This window comes from Mauremys reevesii, linkage group 3, assembly GCF_016161935.1.
Source record: "Mauremys reevesii isolate NIE-2019 linkage group 3, ASM1616193v1, whole genome shotgun sequence".
Taxonomy (NCBI): Eukaryota; Metazoa; Chordata; order Testudines; family Geoemydidae; genus Mauremys; species Mauremys reevesii.
In genome coordinates this window covers 59,102,002-59,123,718 of record NC_052625.1, presented here as the reverse complement: position 1 = coordinate 59,123,718, position 21,717 = coordinate 59,102,002, and the positions used below count along the sequence as shown (strand labels likewise).

Genomic DNA, 21,717 nt, shown 5'->3' with positions numbered 1-21,717 from the left:
GCTGTGCTGGAGATGCCATCTTTTGGAGCTGATAGAAAACCAGGGTCCTGACAGCCTAACAAACTCCTGGCCCTTGTCATAAGACCGAGGGACTTAGCCCTGGTTTCCTGGCCAAATTCAAACTCAGGTTAATTCACACACTCTGCCAGCCTAAATTTCCTTTGCAGTTTCAACTGGACATAGGAGTCTTCTTTTCTCCTTGATCAACATGGTTGCAAAGTGCTGCAGTGCCCTGTTAAATAGCTGCTGCATTGCACATCAGAGGTGGCTGCCTTTTGGTGGTGGGTGAAATTTGTAGGTCAATTTGTAAAGTCCTTTGAGGTGAAAGGCACCGTGTAAAGGCTCATACAATCCCCCCACCATGTATGGAAAGGAAAAAGTCCACAGTGGGGCCCTGCAAAGGACTGTCGGTGGTGCTCTGCCTTCGTAAGTGGGCAGGACCAGAGGTGTGCAGGAGGATGTTTCCCAGCCACCGCTTGCAGGGGAGCCTGCAGGTAAGTTGGGGAGAGTAAATGCTGCCTGAGTCCACGTGGCAGCATTGGCGGGCACAGTGTTCTTAATGCCAGTTCCTTCTCTCCTCCCTGTCACCTCTGCAACATTGTCACAAAACACCAGAGACCTTTCAACTTCGATGTGTAAACTCAAACTGTGGGTGAGGAATCGGGGATCTAGTCCCAGCCCTGACTTGGTGTGTGGCACTGAGCAAGTCACATCACCTCTCCTGTGCCTCAGTTTCCCATCTGTAAAATAGGGGGATAATCCCCACTCCACAGGGGTGTGCTGAGGATTAATCAATTAATGTCCATGTGCTAAGATCCACAGAAAGGCAGTTTCCTATAATTTACTCTCTTGCTTCAGGCACTTTGCAAAATATAGATCCTTAGGCAGGGTTAATTGCTGTAGCTCCATTAACTTCAATGGGGGTCCAATGGTTTGCAGCAACTGAGGATTTGGAGCGGATCAAAGAATATTCCTCTTTACAAACACAAAACCCCATCCTCCACTGTCTTTCCCCCAGACACGTTTAGCTTAGTCTGGGATAATATCCAAAATACGTCTCCTGAAAGAACTTAACTTTGGGACCATGGTTATGCGTAAACACAGTTCCCTCTATCGGAGTTAGGAATGAAAGCCCAGATCCAAACACTCCCTCGCTTGAGGGGTTTCAGATCCATAGCTGAAGTCTGCAGCTGTGGCCTGTCCCTAATGTTTACAGACATCTTGCTGACTTTTCCCTCTCCCCACACCCTTCTGTACAATCATGGAACTCTCCAGGTCTTTTCTTCCATCAGCTAAGAGCTGCCCAGCACCCACTTCACGCTGTACAGCAATGTTGCTAGGGCCAGTCCGGCTTATGAAGGTCACATAAACACACCAGTGTCCTCGTAGAAGGGAGGGATATAAAATAAAGCTGCCAAGTGTTTGCAAATGTGTTTGCAGAGTTGTCAGGTGGCAACTGGCAGTGCTACAAAGGTGCAACCAGACAATAATATGTGAACTTCTTTGGAAAGACCTTCAAAGAGGCCTAACAGATGCTTTATGGTCAGTTACCCATAACCCAGGAGAGCAGGAAATGTGCCAGATCTGGGTTCTTGCTGACGCCATCCTACAAGATAAGCCTTTTCCTCCCCTCTTTTTGGCACGGTACTGTGCCTTTGAGAAAGCTGATCACAGGCCCTGCTTTAGCCTGCCTAATAAGCTGAGGCCCAGAGGGCATGTGATGAAATGAGAACAGCAATACATTTAGCAAGGCATGCTTCTGAATGCAATATGGCTAAAGCCACGTGGCTCACTAGCCACGGAGACTAAATGAAGACCTGCATTCTGGACACTGCTCTCACAATGCTCCCATGCGCCAGCCAGTGCGGAGCACGGCAGGGTCACAGCTCATCTGCTTTGTCCCTCTCTGCTTTGGAACAGCTAGTGCCCCAGGGGGTACTAACTAACAAGCTGCAGCCTGTATAGTGCAGACACTGCAATTATGCCTGTGAAGAGGGCACAAGGCGGGATCTCCTAGCACACCCATGTATGGACAAGAAACAACCTGGTCCTTATTCTCTCAATTACAACTTCATCGAGTCTTCCCTGATCACCTGTCTGTACTCTGCTGAAGTTACAGTGCCCCCCCCCCCGTCCTCTTCCTATGACAAGGAGATCCACCCCCACCCCCCACAAGGCAACATGGCCTGGGTCTGACACTTACGCTCACTTTTAGTTCCATTCAGAGGCTGGCCCTGGAACCTGCAGAGCAATGGCACCAATTGTTTTGCCCATGTTGCGTGCTTATATGTGACCTCCATCCTCCACTCTGTGTTAGCCCAGGGCAGTGCAATTCCGCGGAACTAGGTAGTTTGGCACGGAGGAGATTATCCTTTCAATTTAGAAAGAATCAAAATTAACAGTGCAAAGTGAGTATTAATCACCCTGGCATAACTAGACCGCTGGCACAGTGCACTTGCCTGTGGACAAACAGCCTCGGTCATGGAAGCCAAGTACCGTAACTGGGCGTAGGATGACACGAGGTGCAGACGGAAAGAGGATTACTCTGCTGTGGATTCTGTGAGCGTGAATGGGAGCCAGGTTCTCACAAGCCTCTCAAACAAAGGGGAGCCTGGAAACAACTGCAGCAGCACTAGATGCAGTGAACAAGGAAAGTGCCCCACCACCTCTGATTTTACTTCCTGCCGGCAAACAGAAGAGTTCTGATGGAGCACCACTAGCCACGGTGCAACCCTCATCTCCTCCCCCCCTCCCCGCCCCAAACATTCGTGCTGTGCCACCTCTTGGGCCACTCATTCCCAGAACCCACCAGGTGACCTCCCAGGCCCCATTCCTAGTTGTGTGACCCCATACCTCCTTCTTAATTCCTCTGTGAAACCCTATAGGTCTCTCCCGCCACCTCACTTGTGATCCCGCAGGCCCGTTTCATTCCCCACCACAACTGTCACAGGCCTGAGCTTTTTACTCCTTTGCTGCGGCTCTCCATGTGGACGGCGCTTTCCAACTCATCTTCTTCACAAGTCCCTCCCATAGCAGCACAGCAGCAAACATCAAGGACGGCCCCTCCGTTGGTGCTGGGCCAGCCTCAGAAGGGGCAGGGTTTCAGTTTGGAGGAGCAGCCGAATATCCGGGTACTCTTCTGGATTCAGATTCAGCAATGTACTGAAAATCTCAAGGAGAGTTTGGGCAACCTAAATATCAACTTCCCACTCCTTTCTCCACGAGCCACCGGAACTCCTTACGGTACACGATAGCGCTGTCAGCCCGAGCTCCCCAGAAGGGAAGGAAAGGGTGTCACGCTATACGGTAGGGGATGAACAATGATGCTCCCTCACTAGAACCATTCCTCCCACATCCACGTGATTAGGGCGGAGGGTCTTGAGACTAAAGCACAGGATTGAGTTCCCCGCATTAAAGACTTCTGGGTTCTGTTCCTGTCTCACCCAAGGTCAGCCAGCGAGGCTTTGGCAAAGTCACTTCGCCTGTCTGTGCCTCAGTTTGCCTCTCTGTGAAATGAAGATCATGACATTTACCGGTCTGTGAGGCTAAATTCATGAACGCTTGCAAAGCACTCACAGATGTGCAAAATGCCATTGCCCTCTAGCTCCTTGGGAAGGCACATTCTTTGCGCCTCATTGCAGAGCGGAGATCTGCATCAATGATGCTCTGCCACCTGGAATACTTCTCATTTGCAAACAGCGCAGGCCTTTGCCAAAGAGGCTAAGGCCGCACATCTTCCTTTTGGCTCCAAGATGAAAGGTTCCCTTGTTGTAAGGGAAGAGAACATGGTGCGGTTCTGCAGCAGCCATTTAGGATACAGATGCCAAAGATAAGAGGCAGGGAAGTCATTCCCAGGACCTGGCCCCTGTCCAAGCAGGGGACATTCTCAGGCACTGATAAGACTGAGGCAAGAACACAAGGGAGTTTATGTTCTGATTTTTATTCCCTATTTTATTTTCACATTGCAGAAAACATCTCCCTGATCGGGCAGATTATCAGATTGGCCCAAAATCCACACTCCCTCTCTGCCTGCCCCCGCAAGAGCTCTGGAGACACACGGGCACTTAGACGTTGTGTTCTCTACATGCCTGTTGCTGCTGAGATAAACACAGCTCTGTCAGGCTCCCATTCAGGGCTCCTGCACGCATGGTAAGTGAGTGAAGAACAAGGAAATAACTCAGGGTGATCCCCAAGAGGCAGGGGACAAAAGATTCTCCAATATTATCACGCAGCCACCTTCCTCGGCCAATTTGATGCCTCCTTTCACACACCCACACCTGACCCCACTCACGTACATTATACCCACAGACACACACACACTATTCCGTATGCGCATGCACACCACACAAAAATGCACTACTCACATGCAAATCCTCAACACACGCATTACACACGCACATCCCCGCACTACACCACAGCTGCATATGGACATTACAAACGTTGCACACAGAGAAACACAATGCGCACTTTACCACACCTTGTGCACATGCACCCCCATTACACATGAAGGTATTGCCTGGACACATACTACACATATCCATTACACACACATTGTATTTCACACACAGTTTGTTACCTCCTATTTATTCGTTCGCCCCTGCCTGTGGTGGCAATCCTCCTACTCCATTATGCCTTGAACCCTCTCTGGGAGTCTTTTCTTCCACCACAGCACCTGGTGCCTCAGGGTTGCTCCTGCAAGTGTTTCCTACAAGGGCAAGCCACTGCAGTGTTTGGGATTCCATTAATCTGCCTAGGTTCTTACACATGTCACATCGATAGCCCATCACCTTGCTGAAGAAAAAGAGGCACTGAGCAGGATGGAAGGGCTGCGGCCTCACACGCCCTGAGCTGGCACAAGGAAAGCAGTGTCTTAGTGCAACTAGCCAGGTGAGACAAAGTCCATGCAAAGGTAAAGCCCAGGCGAGGTCAGCAGCCCACGCCAAGGAGGACACACGTTTCTAAATGCTAACGCAGCACGCGTACTCCAGAGCACAAGGGCCAAAACCACTGCCGCTCCTCCTGACCTGTACTCAGCGGTGCTACTTTTCACAGGCTGCTCTCACGTCTCAAATATTCCTGGGGTGCGGGCAGCATCCTCACAATGTCTCACTGAGACATGGCTACACTGGCAATGGCGCCCCGAAGATGTCACGTCACAACAACCATTTACAAGAACAGTATTTTTGAAATGGCAACTCTCTCACGGAGATGTACGCTGCCCTCCTGTAGAGCCTTACATCTGGGATCTCAAAGTGCTTCCCCTGACGTTACACTGCTAAGCGTCAAAACACCTTGGGAGGTAGATCAGTATCACTGTCCCAATCTCACAGAGGGGGAAACTGAGGCACGGAGAGGTGAAGTGATTTCCCTAAGACTATTCAGCAAATCAGTGGCAGGACTAGGAGCAGGCCCCTGTACAAATGATTAGACCACACTGCCTCTCCACCTGCCTACACTTCAGGCTGACTCCGTTGCAATCTCTCCTTATGCTGCTACAGAATGTGGGCCATTGCTAGCAATCTGAATTTAAAGAGGGTTTGCAAGCTCCAGCTGGGACCATCTTCTTGTTCTGTGTTTGTACAGCACCTAGCATGATGGGGTCCTGGGCCTTGACTGGGGCTTCTTATCGCTACTGCACTGCAAACTGATCTCACTTAGAGACGTATGCATCTAACCTGCTTAGGCACTTCTGAAAATCCCACCAGGTGCACACCGGCACCTAAGACCTTGAAAAGCTGGCCCCAAATGGCCATTTTTGCATCAAAGATGCACATATATTTGGAATGTGAAATTTTTGCCTGCTTCTAATGTCAAACCATCCTTATTTAGAAATACTCCCATTTCCACTCAGGACCCAGCACTCTCAGTGGGAGGAGCAATCATCTCAGTTCACTGTGAAGATCACTGACTTCCAAGTTGGATTCATGGGCCACCAAGAACAGCAAGCCACACACAGGAGCGGAAATGCAACTGGTTCCTTCCAGCAGCCCAGCCTCCTCCCACAAGCGGTAATCATGGAAGCACTGATGGTAAATAGAGCCTTCACCTGTGATTCTGCCCCTGCCCTTCCTGGATGGTAGAAGAGAGTAGAAAATGTTCGGGACCCCTTTGTGCACAGATTGTCAATGCCTCCTTTGCTGAGGCAAGTCTAGTACTCATCTTCAACTATGCACGAGTCTTACTACAAAAGAAACCTTCACTCAGTGATAGAGACCTATGCAAATTACCATTCAGTGTCTCATCGGCTTTCTCCAGGCAAGCTGAGTCAAGGACCTAGCAAAAAAGTTTCCAGGGCCACTTGTCAGCCACTATAATCCTGGATCCTTCTAAGTCAGGTTTCAGGCTGTGCCGTGGTACAGACGGAACCCTTGCTGCTCTGACGGTTGAGCTCCGTAAGCATCCTGCTAGGTCTCTCTGCCCCTTTTATACTGTTCATCACCAAGTACTCCTATCCCACCAGCCGAAGGGGGAACAGAAATGCCCTAAACTGATTCAGATTCTTCTCATACCAAACCCAGAAGGTTGTTATGGGCATCTTTCAAGGCCCTCCCCTCTGAGTCACACACGCTTCAGTCCTCTCTCCCATATTCTTCAACATTTATATGATGCAGTCAGGGGAAACAGTGTGACCACAAGGGCAGAAGTGCTAGTCCAGTTAACAGTGTCTCCTGATATTCAAAGTTCTTAATGGCACTGGGTCTAGCTATCTGAGGGGCCACCTCTCCCTCTCAAATATGACTTCCCACAACAACTACATTCCACTGGAAAAATGAAACTATTGTGGGGGGGGGGGGAAGAAATGAGCATGGGGTACAGAACTCTGACAGGATCTGGGCCTACACTATGGAACTCACCCCCCACAAGAGGTAAGGATGACCAGGAACGTCACCTCATTCCGAAACAAATGCAAAACCTTTCACTGACATGGCTTCCCCTTGATATGTTCCTCTCACGTATACAAAACCCCAACAGTCTAATCACAAGACTTGCTTCTTCCCGCAGAGCAGCAAGAGAGAAAGGTCCTAATATCGCTTCTTATTTTACATCCCTGGATGGTGTCATAAGAACCCAAATGGACAGATTTCTACTTCTGTGAAGTCCACGTGAGTTCCGCCAGAACAAGGACTGAGTAAATGCTTCCGGAGTTGGACCAATACAAGAGTAGTAATACTTGGCAGTCTGATAGGGCCTCTCAGCTAAGGATCTCAACATGTTTTAAATATTATCTCCATTTTATAGGTGAGGAAAACAAGGCCCAGAAAAGTTAAGAGATTTGCCTGAGGTCACCCAGTGAGGCAGTGGTTTCTGACCCAGCTCTAACCACAACACTACCTTTCTAACATTTGGTTCTTTTTCTGAATTAAACCTCCAAATGGCTTCCTTGTAGCCCATCGCCTATTAGGACTGCACTGTTATTTATCAGCAATGCTGCTACAGGACTGACCCAGCCCAACGTCACACAAAACCAAGGCAACCACCCAAATCGTCGCTGAGCGTATGGCACTAAAAGTCTTATGGGTAAGAAGCTGGTTATGGGGCTAGACAACAAGAATGGTCCAGTGGTTGGGGTAACCCTTGGACTTTGGTGACCTGAGTTCAATTCCCTGATCTGACACAGACTAGCTGGGTGACCTCAGGCAAGTCACTTAGTTGTGTGGTGCCTCAGTTTCCCAGATGTCAAATGGGGATAACAGCACTTCACAGGGGGTGATGAGAATAAATCCATCCAAGACAGTGAGGCGCTCAAATCCTATGGTAATGGGGCCCACATAAGTACCTCAGATTGCGAGATATCCTTATGCCTGTTTTCCTGGGGTGACTTCAGAAGCATGAATCTCACCCCACCTGTCAGAAAGGTTGCGCTCTAGTTGTTTGTTTTAGTGAGGCCTGACACAGGCTCAATAGGGAGGGAAGGAATAATTTGGTCTCAGATGCTCCAAGGCATACGAAGGGAGTTGGAGTAATGAGCTCACAGCGCTTGGGGAAACTCCCTTGAGTCTCTCACCTCCCTTAGTAGGTGCCACTGAAATCCGTGGGGAGCTGTTACCCAGTAGCACAGGAATAACCACCAGCCCAGGGACAGAAAAGACAAGCGGACTGAAAGTGTGTGCGCATAAGGTGTATGGAAAAGAAGGAAGCTGATAAACAGCTTGCACCAAAATACAGGGGCCACAACTAGACCGGCAGCGTGTGTGTGCAGGACAGATACAGCCCTGAGACGCCCAATACTGGAACAGCAAGAGCTGGTTGCTGGGAAGGAGTGAGCTGCAGTGACGGAGCTCTCTAGAGGTTCAGGCTGGAATAAGAGAGGGTGCACGTAAAGTCAGGATTAAGAGACTTGATAAGAGTTGTGCTGGGTCACAGCGGGGGCTCCTGCAGGGCGGGACTGAAGGGCCTTGGCAGAGGGGATTAGTATGGGGGTGGGGAGGAAATGATGGCATGGAAAGGTAGTGCAGCAGATGCAGGTACACAGAGGGCCTCGATGCTCCAGTTGCTTTTGGGGTGAGATGTCATGAGGATACAGTGTAAACCACGAAGACACCATCATGCATGTTGGTTTGCATTTGCCATTCATCACCTACGGCTGTGTAATTGTTGAATGCAATTACTGCAATGATAGTGGCTGTTTTTACACAAGGGACATTTGCTTTCTTCTCTCTGGTTAACTGATGGTGTTGTTTTCGCCTGTATATTACAGTTACACTGCAGATCATCTGAGGATCATTTGGGACTCAGCTGTTAGCCTACTGAGGCATTTGGTTTAGTCTCAGGAATGCTGGAGTGTGAGATATCATACACAAATCTCTCACAGTGCCCTATAGATATAATTGCTAGATACCGTTCACCAATATGCAGCTAAGTATCAAGGGATAGCCTTATCCACAAAAACAACAAGGAGTCCGATGGCACCTTAAAGACTAACAGATTTATTTGGGCCTAAGCTTTCATGGGTAAAAAACCTCACTTCTTCAGATGCAACATTCTGAAGAAATGGGTGTTTTACCCATGACAGCTTATGTCCAAATAAATCTGTTAGTCTTTAAGGTGCCACCGGACTCCTTGTTGTTAATATGGAGCTAAGATACCTCTGAATGAGATGGTGATTAGGCAAAGTGTCAGCTAGAACAAAGTCAATGTATTAGGAGAGTATTGTGCAAACCCTCCCACGAAGCTCTGCCAATGGACCTCATTGCCAATGACCCCTTGGAGAAGGGCACCATGGTCCAGTGGCAACCTGGGTTCAATTCCCTGCTCCACTTCAAACTTCCTATGTGACTTTGTACAAGTCACTTAGCCTCTCTGTGCCTCAACTCCTCATCTGTAAAGTGGGGCTAATAGCACTTCTCTGCCTTACTAGGGTGTTGTCAGGATACATTCATAAAGAATGTGAGGCGCTCAGATACTCTGGTAATGGGGGCCACATAAACACTTAAGATAGTCCTGACCTGCAGCTCTCATCCCTGGTTATTCCAGTCCTGAGTCCCACACAATTCTCTTCAGTTGTAACCTGCAGCCACGTTCTCTGCTACTCTGTATCTGGGACTCCCAAACAGCCCTGCTAATGCATCTCATCCCCGCACTGCTATAGCCCTGTTATTGCAGATCTGGTCCCCTCCTGATCGAGCAGGATCAGAAGAGCTCTATCGAAGAGTGGCTTTGTGCAATTACATGCATTTAGAGGATGCCGTAGAGTTTCTCTTCAAGCAAGATTTGACCCCAAGCTCTCCAGAGCGGAAAGGCCAATATATGATCGCCTTTAGCACCACCCCTCAATTATGTTGATTACAGTCCAGGCTTGGAAAAATCCTCCAGACTGACAACTCAGTGGAAACCCATCCCAAAGGATACCTCCACAAACCAACTCATTTGTAGAGATTCAAAGGGTGCCACCTCATTCAGACACATCTGGAAACACACTGGAAATAGGCAACTTACGCGAATTTTAATAACTCTTGTTTTTGCTCCACAGTTCTTCTTGAGCAGCATCTTCTGGAAGAGAAACAGAATGCAAGGATTAGTAGCACTGGTGTGGTGGGAACAGACACAAAGCCTGCATGGAGTCACTTTACGTCAAACAGGATGGATGATTCAGAGGAGTAAGATAAGACAGGAATACCAGATCAGACCAGTGGTCCATCCAGCATACTGTCTTTGATGGTGGCCAATACCAAGTACTTCAGAGAACGGTGAAAGAAACCTTCTAGAAGACAATTATTGAAGAATTCGCCCACTGGGGAAGTTTTTTTCCCTACTTCCCATCAATTAGTGATTCTCCTGAAGCAGGAGAGTTTATATTCCTTTTGGAAGAAAAAATTATCCTATTTAATGTATGTGTGGATGTTCCCATTATCCGTATTTATTTTTATTATATTTATCTAGAGTTACATCATAGATTTTAAAAGCACATACCTGTACTCATGGCTCTAGGTTCCTCTGGCAGGTATTCAAAAAGCCATCACACTTTTCATAAAATATGGAACCATACACCTTGAACGGGAGGAGTTTGTTACAGAGAACAGCTACAGAGACAACCAGGCTTCCACACAACTTGAGTCCCAGCTCTGTCTCCTTTGTTCATCAGGAAGTTTTATACAGCACCCAGAAAAGTTGGGTGCTGTATAAACATCAGAGTTAGTCCAAAAAAATCTGACACAAACTTTTGTAGTTGGAAAATAAGAGCTTTATTGAAAACTAAATGTTTTATGGAAAAATATTTCAGAGAAATATTTCAATTTTTCAAAATGAAAAATTTGAAGGAAACACCAGTTATTTTATTTATTTTTGTATATAAATAGTGGATTCCCCACCCCCTTTCTGTTTTCCACTTTTTATTAGCTGGAAAACAGTAACAAAGTATAGAAAGGTGTTTTCTTCCTCACTTTTTACACTTTGCTATTGTTTTTCAACTTGAAAAACGTTCCCCCACTTTCTGTCTGATTTCCAACTTTTGCCAACTGGACAATAGTAAAAAAGTGAGAAGACTGGGGTACTCCCCAGTTTTTCACACTTTTTTAAAACCTCTCTCTTCCCTTTTCCAGTGTAAAAACAGGCAAAATACATAAAGGGGGAACAAAGCATCTGAAAACTAAAATAAAAAAAAATAAAAAACCACAAACACCTGGCTAAAAAAACTGAAACAAAAGTAAACATTTGAGGTTAAAAAAGTTTTTTGTTCTGAACAAAACAACAAATTCCCATGGAAACCAAAAAATTTTGATCCACTGGGAAAAAATTATCCCATTTTTTCACCAGCTCTAAGTAATCTACTGCAAGTAAACACTTTTAAAATGCTAGTACAAACAAAGGAAACAAAGCAACTTCCCAAAACTTGGAAAGGGAAGAAAAAGCCACCCACCACCAGCACAAATACCAGAGCAGGGCACCCAGCCCTCCGCAAACACATCCCTTCCCAGATACCTGGGGAAAGAGATGGGTCTTGCAGTATGTCTTGAAAACTAATAGATTTGGGTTTGTTTGGACCAAGTACATTTCAAAGTGTAGGTGCCCTGAGGACTGTTAATAGCTGACAAATATAAATAGTTACTTGCCTGAATCCACCATTTTCACTGGCCACCTAAGGGCTTTGTCACAGCTACACGTATTAGTTCCCGCCCCAGAATTCTGCCCTATAACCACAGTCAGTGCAGCCCCAAGCTCTCTAACCCTGAAGGGACTCCAGCAGCGATTAGCACAAACTAAGTGCAAGCAGACAAAGAGAACTGCTGAACTAACCCAGGCCTGTGCCATCCGGCTCAGCGTAATTCTTTGGGAATTCCTATAAAACAATGCAGGGCTCCATTCCCAACACTGCTGCAAGGGAGTTATTATAAACTTGGTATTTACTGAGAGGTGACTGCCTGTTTTTAAGACCCTTCTTGATTGCTGAGTGAGATGAGGGGAGGGCAGCGTGGGGAACCTAGTGGGGCTAAATGTCCTTTTACAAAGAGTCCGACTGCATGGTACAGGGTATGCAGAAGCGAAGAGTCGTGGGGTCTCACAAGGTTTTGTCCTCACCACAAGCTTCTCTAACAAAGCCACTGCATGATGTCTCACTCTCACCATATCTACCCACTGGCTGGGAGGGTAAGGTGAGTTCTGCAAGCTCTGAGGAGAGGAACTGCCTACAAGGGGGAGCAGCATGGTCTGGTGGTGAGAGCCTAGGTTTTCATCCCACCTCTGAGAGGGGAATGTTGCTAAAGCAGGGAACTGGGCAGCCAGGACTCCTGGGTTCCAAATCCCAGCTCTGTTATAAACTGTGTGATCTTGGGCAAGTCACTGGACTTGTCCATGCCTCTGTAAAACTGAGCTTATACGTCTCAGCAATCCCCGAGGGGGGCGGGAGGGAGTTACACCACTTAATTCAATGATGCTTGTAAAGCATTTTCCACAGCTGAAAGGAGCTATAGAAGAGCGAAGCATTGTCAAGCAGCCTGCTTGGCCCAGCCCCTGCTTGCAGGAGGCAAGCATGGTACCTCCCAGTCTCCCCTGCACAGCTTCCACTGATTCAAGGGTTCCCACTCATAGATCCCTTTACTCCAGCAAGGTACCATGTATTCACACCACTCCAAATAACCAGCTTCAAATTAGCATGGACACCAAGGCCCTGATGTCCCCCATTTAGTCAGGGGCTGGGTTGAGTAGACAATTCATTGCAACTGCAGCTGCACTTACGTAAGTACCTAATGCTCTTAAAGAAGCAGCCAAACATTACTTGACTAAATACTACATATTTTAATGAACTGGCTTAGGGGGGAGTGAACAGACAGATGGATGGACAGAGCCCAGTGAATGGAACTAGTATTGCTCAGCTGTCTCATAAGCCCTATACTGCTAACAGATAAATGGAGATTCTCTTTTACCTAAAGTAGTAGGGCTAAGCTTTAAGAGTGAGAAGATCTTAGTTCCATCCCTGCTTCTGCTATGAAGTTCCAAGCAGACAGCATGTTGGTAGCTATGAAGTCCTAGGCAGCCATGGACTTGTTACTTGGTAATGACCTCTCTGGTATGCCCCATGCTGGACTTTCCCTGGGTACAGAAGTAAAATGTAGGGATGAGGGAACTCCAAGAGGGTCTGAGGTTTGGATAAGAACTGGTGCATCTCAGTCCCTTCGATTCTCTGCCTGTCGCACATAATGGTCTAGTCTCCTGTGGGCTGTAATACTTTGGTCTCATTTTAGTTGTCAGATCAAGTGTGTGGCTGTTGAGGGGTGCGGGTGGCCTGTGATGTACAGAAGGTCAGACTAGATGGAGCTGGTGGGCCCTTCTGGCCGAAACTCCATGCCTCTATGCGTGCCCCACCCAGGCTCTTGGAAGATTCTGTGGCCTGCATTGTGCAGGAGGTCAGACTAGATGATCATAATGGTCCCTTCTGACCTTAAAGTCTATGAGTCTGCAAAGCTGGGCCATAAATCTCTGCTGTCAGGCTTCTGCTTGGGAGAGCAACTGTGTTGCAGCATTTCAGCTTTGCCGTGAGGATCAAGGAGGCGCAGAGGGGCATGAAATGGTGGGGAATTAAATGTTTTTGCCCCTCAAAATAAGGGTGGATCCAGCTGTTATTTTATCCAGTGAAATTTCTTGCTACTTTGCTCCTGATAACGCTGCCATCACCCCTCTCCATGGAGGGCTGCAGCACCCCAGCAATGGTACAAGTACAAAATAAAGTCAAGCCTCTTTGTATGGTTTTACATCCCTCTGGTTCCCTGTTCCAGAGCCAGTTCCTTGCCAAGCCCAAGTGCTGCCTTTCAGATTAGGAAGCTAAAGCATGCTGCTGCCTAGCAACAACGTGGGGACTTTCCAAGGCAGCCCCTTCTCATCCTGGCTCTCTAGGGCTTTTGGTCCGGCTCTGAGAAGCAGAGACTCATTAATTCATAGACACATAGGTACAGACATGGCTGAAGTAACATTAACGTAGCTGCATGACTTGGAGCAGCTTAAAGCTGGAGGAAAGGCCCATAAGAGAGGTGGCACGCCCAGTTACCATTAATTTCCCATTTTGCAGATGGGGAAACTGAGGCAGAGAGTGGTGACATGATTTGCCTGCAGTCACAAACTAGCAAATGAGTGACAGAGTTGGGAATAAAATTGGATGCTGATTCTGAGCCAAGACTATCCTTCTTCCCTTGGCAATAAAGGGAATGGGATGAAAGAGGCACCTTTCCTACTCCCAACCCCTCATTTAAACTAAAATGTCCTTCCTGTCGACCTCAAATTGACTGTAGGCTTTAGAAGCTTAACTACAGTTATCAGAGCAATGGAGAACATATTGCAACAGGGCAGTGGCTCCCAAAGTGAAGGCAAAACCAAACTGACTGAAGAAAAGAAAAGTTTCTTCCAGGACTGCATGCTGAGCCGCTCTGAAGTGAAGACTGAATGAGCTGACTGAGGGTTAAATTTCTGAGCACAACGTAAGCAGTTCAGCCTAAGAAATCCTCCCACCCACTCCACCTCCTGCACACAAGAGCACACACAGCGATCCCCTTTATCCCAGACTGGGATTTAAAAGAAAATTGCAGTGATTCAATACAATCACTTAGAGAGTTACATAGCCACTGAATAAAATATTGCAACTAACCCATGATCCCCTAGGACTTGGCTGTATATCACAGCCATTCAGAGTGGCATGTAAACAGCAGAGACAAAACACTGAGCCTGCTGCTCTTAAAGCACCACCCTCCTAAACACTTGTGCTACAGCAGAAATCTCCATGTAGGCATTAGCAATATAGAGCCTATGACATGTTTTGGAGCAGTTCTGTTTCTGTCCAGTAGAAGTCACTGCACATTTATGTTTATACAACCACACACAAGCTACCATGCTACAAGTTCTTTGCAATCTATATTAACAGACAAAAAACATAATTACCCTTTAAGTTAAGGCTGCTTCACTAATTAACATGAATGTTAAAAGATACGAATTCTAAATCATGTTACAGTTTTTAGAAAATGAGCATTTAAAACTATGGAAATGAACAGTGAAAGGAAAGTGCCGTGGCTTAATAATCAAATTCACTTGCAGCTGAGACAATCTCTTCAATGTACAAGTGTAAAATATCACACTACACTTTGAAAACCAGCCTTAACTCTCTACCCATATGCCTATTTAGCCTCAAATATTTCTACATCAAACAATTTTTAGAAATCTTGGTTTCATTTTTACTATCCCCACAACTTAAAACAAACCAGAATAGATTGTTTTGTTCTTTTTTTTAACCACTGGGCTTCTTTCCACTCCAAAGTTGCACTCAATAGAACAAAAAAATTTTTTTACATCAATTTAGTTAAATTGGTGCAAACTCCTGTGTGAAGAATCTTAATTCAGTTTAATATTGGTTTACATCAATTTAATTTAAATGAACAAGAGATCGGTTTAAGATCAATTGAAATAAACCAAGTTGAAAGTGAATGGAGAATGTCCATCTAGAGGTTTTGCACCAGTTTAATGACAATGATTTTAAAACACACCTTGTAGTTTAACTGCTGTAACTATATGTGCAGATCAGGCCTTTGTTATAATATGAGGAATGTCAGATCTGCCCTTCCCTGGTTTTGTGGAGGACTGGGAGCGGTCTCCGCTTTTATTGAAGGTGTGTGGGTTTTTTGTCAGGGGTTGGAGTTAAATAGGTGTTCACAAAGAAGCAAAAAAATTTCAACAGTCTGATTAAAAATCACTTGTCCTCAGCCAGGTTTACTTTCCATGCTAGAGAGGATATCATACCCTTACTAGTTCTCCAGTAGTCCATAGAGTCTTCTAGGAAAAACAGGGCAGGCAAGGTCTGGTTTTCTAAAGTAAAAATAACATGCAGGGAAACAATTTTTGGAAAAGGACTTTTCAGGGTTTTTTTTTTTTTTTTATCCATCATAAAGAAGTAAAAAAAGGCAGAGACCATTTCCCCCCCTTTGCGGGTCACCTTTAAAGAAGCCTCCGGTGTCTTGCCCTGTGCGTTCTTCCTTCTAAGACACCCACTTTAACTTGTGAAGCAAAGGGAACGTATGGCACTTGGAGACATCACTGTAACTGGCCATTACACTTTTTAAGCATAGCAGAAGCTTTCAAACTTGCAGAGAGTGGGGATCAGGAGGATTTGGGGCTGAGAGAGAAGGGAGAGTATTGGGTAAGCAAAGGGGAGGGGAAATATATACGAAGAACTGGATGGTTGAGGACTAGATTGCTCAGGGGACTGGCAATGGGCAATCCTTTCACCTCTAGAGCAACAGGCCAAATTAGACCCAGGGCACTAGCTGTGGAAAGCCACGGCCCTCCGATGGCTCCTTGGTGTCTGAAGCAAAAGGAGTGGGGGGGCTCACAGTCCAGTTCCCACTGGGTGGGCATCCACATCACCAAAACCATGACGCACTGGCCCCCTTGTTGGCAGAGCCATCAGAGAAGCAAAGGACTCAATGGGGCCACCAAAAGAGCTCCCCTCTTGCCCTTAGAGGTGGGATGAGACAGATGGCCAAGGTTGGAGAAGCTCTCCTTGTCCAGGGTTCAGCCTCCAGGGCTGTCACTTTTCAGGGGCACTAATCCTCTTTAGGGACAAGAACCGCCGCTGCCAAAAAGTAAAGTGCAGCATGTGGACGAGGTGAGGTTCCTCTAGGGCAACCACACAGTGTCGCTCCTCTGCAGGCGCTCCAGGAGACCAGGACACCAGACCCGTCATTAGGGTGGGAACAGCAACCCACCACACCCTAGCCAACAGCACCAGCGAAGGAACGAAGCGACTCCCTCCCACCTCCCCAGCAATTATTGCGTCTGGCCCGGCGTGCCGAGGGTTAACGCGGTGCAAGGGAGGGAGCAGCTGCAGCGTGGCGGACAGATGAGGTCAGGCCCCAGCACAAAGTGGCTATTGTGAGGCACGCTGCTGCTGCTGCAGGCTTCTGCTTGACTGAGTTCCACCTACGTCTCACCGCGTGGCAGGGTGCAGGCAGGGTCGCGGTGGGGGGATGGGATGCCCATGCCATCTAACACGCTGCAGCCTCACCCCATCCCTCACCCCATCAGCACAAAATGGGATTTTCGCTGGACTCTATATAAAACAAGGCCAGAAAGAATGACTGGGGAGGTGGGGATAGGCCATCTCCAATAACTGGCCAAGGACTGCCCTCCCATACACTGCCCTCCCTGCCAGGAGCCTGCCGGGCACAATCAGAGCTCAGCATCAGACCTGGCTCCTTCAGATTCTCCTTCCCCTGCCACCCCACAGTTTCTCCATAAAATCATCTCAGAGCCTGACTCCCTGCACCTTGTGCAGTCACATACACTGCAGCAGAGCGGTACCAAGCGGCCAGATCACAATCAGGAGCGCTCGAACAATTTGTACAGCGGGGGTGCTGAGGGCTATTGAACTAAACTGTAAACCATGTAATGTGATGGAAACTACTTCGAGCGTGGGGGTGCCGCAGAGCCCACAGTTCCAGCACCTCTGATCACAATAGCTGTGCTTTGCACTGGTGTGAATCACTGCACGGGGTGCAGGACAACAGAAAAGCAAGCCTCACTTGTCTCTTCATTTCATTTACTTGGCAAGAGATTTCCCCAAAGCAGAAGGCAGGTTTCACCACCTTGTGAGTCGGGAGAGAACAAAGAGTGATTTCCCTATTGTCAAGACTTGGGTTGGGTGTTTGATTTTTGAATTCCTTAGCACTAAGCAATGTTGCTAGAGCTTGGGCACAAATGCTTCGGTCTGGTGAGGAGCCTACAATGCAAAAAAAACATGGGGGAAAAGGTCAGATTTCACTGGTGTAAATCTGGAGTAACTCCACTGGCTCCAGATTTACACCAGGTAGTGGGATCAGAATCAGGCTCAGACTGGATAGTGGGGGGAATCAGAGAGGCAAGTCGACAGATGCAGATTAGACAGATTATTAATTAGCTAGATTAGATTAGACAGATAGGAAGAAAATAGATGGACCATTTTGCTCCGCTCAACACAGAAATCAAGATGGGTTAAAGAAGGAAGGCTAAGGCAGCTTTTCACCACTTTTACACCTCCCCTATTCTCAGGGCTGCCTTAATTTACACCAGGCTACCCCTAGGGGCCATTGAGGCAGCTGGGAATAGCCAGAGGCCAGTGTCACTGGGGTCATGTACTCTTTCCCTCAGCTATGCCCCCTACAGCAGGAGAAGGTTACCGGGGGGGGGAGGGAAATCAATCCCTTGCTCTAGCCCAATTCCACTGTATGAAGGAAATTCCCCACGCATGGGCACCAGGTTTGTATAATTTTTGGTGGTGCCCAGAATGGGTCCAAGATGAGCCATCGTGTCCATAGGATGGGGCCCCATGCTTCAGGGGGATGTGGGGTCCAGAGCAGCCTGGGTGGTTAGTGGGAGGCCTGGCACTGGCAACAGCGAGCGAGCCGGCCCCAGCCGGCTCCACCCTGCCCTCCTGGCTCCCAGCATCAAGGAGTTGGAAGCCAGAAAGAGGCAGGGAGGGGGCTTGGTGGAATGGCGGCAGGAGGGGGCGGAGCAGGGGCGGAAGGAGGCGGGGCAGTGGTTTGGGGGAAGGGGTGGAGTGGGGGCAGGGCAGAACAGAGGCAGGAACAGGCGGGGCAGAGTGGAGCAGGGCAGGCTGGGTCCGTGTTGCTCGCTGCTGCCATTGCCAGGCCCCCCAGAACCCCCCAGTCTGCCCTGGACCTCACGGCCCCTTGAAGCATGGGGCTCCCCAAAGTGCATGGCCCAGGGCAGTTGCCCCGGTCCAGCCTATGGATGGGACGGCTCTGAAAATATAAGCCCAATCATTGGTGGAGCCAGGCCCACGTTCCTGAATATTAGTGGAGCACGAGCACCACGGGCCCATATAACTCGCCGCCTATGTTTCCCAGTGGCTGGATCCACTGGCTTTATGGCTAGCACAACAATGAATCAAGCTCTGTGAGCTCATGTCCCACACTTGGACTTGGGTCCCTGCCCAGGACTAACACTGCAGGGTGCTGTCTTTCACATAAAATGTTACACCAAAATGTCTTCGACCCAGCTCTGGGAGCTGCTCAACTAGACCTTGCAGACATCCTGGGACTTTTGGAAAAGGAGTATGGGATAATTCAGGTATCCTGGCCCATCCCTCATCTTTCTGTCTTGCAATAAAATAGATTCTAACATCCTTTAATGGACCCTTTGGAAAGTGTGCTCCTTAAGCTCTGTGTCTCAGCAGCTGCCCCATCTGTAAAATGGGGTGGTAATACTTCCCTCCTTCCCTCCAGTGGGTTTTGTGATGCTATGTCCATCAATGGTTTTGAGGAACTCAGATACTATCTTTGGAGATAAGCATAATGGGAAACCTATAATTAATAATACATACACAAGAAAGAGATACTCCCTCACATGTAGGCGGTGCTGTAGCCGTGTTGGTCCCAAGCTATTAGAGTGAGTGAGGTAATGTTTTTCATTGGACCAACTTCTGGGACCTGAAAAAGAGCTGTGTGTAACTTGAACCAACAGACGTTGGTCCAGTAAAAGATATTACCTCGCCCACCTTGTCTCTCTAATACTCCCTTAAAGAAATTCAATGGTATTCCATGGTAAAGGTCAAAATCACTGCAGCTTACTCTAGTATTACCCCCCTCCCCACCTCTCCCCAGGGTTATGGGCTGATAGTGTATTATTTTTCAGTAGGGTTACCAGTGTGGTGCCTGTGTAGGTGAATCCAGCAGCCATTTAACATGCAGCAATATCTCATATGCAGCCAAGGATGTTAGAATCTATTTTATTGCCAGAAATGGGTGGCATATTGGGCCTGCATTTAGGAGGTATGAGCATCTACAGTTCCCCTTGATTTCAATTACAGTAGTGGATCTTCAGCACCTCTGAAGATCAGATCCTATGTGTCATCTGAGGTTAGAGAGTCAAAATCAGGGGGCACATGAAAATTTGAGCTTAAGTATGGGGAAGCAACTACTTCACTACACACAAAATTCTCCCCCACCCCACCCCAGGGAGAGGATGAGAGACTAAACAAACCACAGATGACAGATGTTAGTCACCTTACTTAATGCACTGCTGGAAGGTGCTCAGATCCTATAGTGAGGAGGACGCTGTAGGAACCAATCTAGAATAGAACAAAATAGACCAGAACCCTAATTTCTGCATCACAGCTCGGTGAGGTCTGCAATCTGACAGTGCTTCTGGATCCCATCTGTTTTTAAAGTCCAAGATAGCATCAGTGACACCAGAGAATCCCACAGACTTTTTTGGGGACCACCCTTGAATATCACTTGGAAGCTACAGCTAGTACAAAGTGCAGTTACCCACTTGCATAGAGCTATGATCTCTCTAGGGAATGGATTGTCTGAATGTACGTCCTCTCTATTGTTTCTGGGTTGTCTCTATAACATATGGGCTCCAGGTACCTTTACAGACAGCTCATCTCCTTATGCACTGCTGAAATTGGCAAGATCAGCAAAGGCATCTTTGCTAACATCCCTAAGATTTGATTTCTGAGGCCAGGGAGCTGGACATCCTCAGGGGAGAGTCCTCAGCTCTGCATTCACTTCCTGATTTGACCTGACAATTTGGCCCATGCCTGTTGATCTGCAGAGCATGTCAGCAGGTCCATCTATTCACTTACAGCCAAATATTAAAGTCCTTTCTCAGTTTTCTCTCGGGCCTTACGCAAGCAAAACTCCATTTGCACATGGAAATGCCCTGTTTGAAAACGCAGACACCTGGAAGGTGAAAAATAAACACGGAGGCAGCATTCATTAAATCCCTTTCACTCCAGCTCATCTGTACAGTATGTTCCAAGATTAGCCACTGCTTAGACAACAAGTTAACTCTCCTGTTTGCCAGACCCTGCTGAAATGTCTGGGGTTCTAGTTTCACAGCTGTCAAGCCTGGAAGGGGGTCTTCAGAAACAGCTCACAGGCTTCTGATTCATTGTTGCCAATCTGACATTTCCTCCCCAGGTTCCTGGTGCCAGGTCCAGTGCAGTCCATAGGGAATGTCCAGTCTCGCCTAGCATATTATCTGATGTCTACATGGTTCATCTCACTTTTGCAGTCACCGCCAGAGACCCTTGGAAATATTAACGAATAAGTCCTGGCTTAGATGTGAGCTGCAATCCTGCCAGCAATGTTTCCACTGGGGTAACAGTCCTGCCAATGGCAGACATCTCCTGCACCACTTTCTCACTCCCTTTCAAGTGCTGCAGCACCGCAAAAGAGAAGAGTGAATTCGGGCGTACCTCTCAGCCATATGGCCCAACATGTGCCCATCCAAGGTTTTCTTGTTAGTTTGCATGATGGTCCTGAGTGCTGTAAAGGGGTTAAATTGTTAACACAAATCAGGCAATAGAGTAAATTAAAGTGTATATGCAGGATTGTTCCTTCAACAGCAACACAGGGACTTCTCGGGCTAGGGAACCTCCACTGCAGTCCCTGGACAGGAAAGAAATCACTGCAAGAACCGACTTCCTTGTCAACCGTTATCTTTTAGCTGGACATCAGGAGGGACAGAGTTCAGAAACTTCTGCTCCCAAAATAAAGGTCACTTACAACTTAAGCTAAAGGAGCAGCTTATTTAGGCTTCATGGGCAACATAATTACATACAACTGAGCAGGTTCTCTCCAGGAGAAGGAAGCATAGACACACACAGACAATCAACACAAATGCCTAGCAGTTGTACTGGGATTTCTAAAGTTAATCAGATATGAGTGCCAACCTGCAAATAGCACGGGGATTTAGAGGCAATACAGGCTGGGGCCACTGGGGGGGTGACACTATCAT

General features: G+C 47.6%; 1 protein-coding gene across 1 annotated transcript in view; it reads right to left on the bottom strand.

Moving 5' to 3' along the window:
• The window catches only part of LOC120399918, a 69,918-nt gene that overhangs the window by 9,856 nt on the left and 38,345 nt on the right, over nt 1-21,717 (bottom strand). Inside the window, exon 4 of the mRNA XM_039528149.1 lies at nt 9,937-9,990. Within this exon, the coding sequence (XP_039384083.1) occupies nt 9,937-9,990 (54 nt within the window). The remainder of the gene's footprint in view (nt 1-9,936; nt 9,991-21,717) is intronic.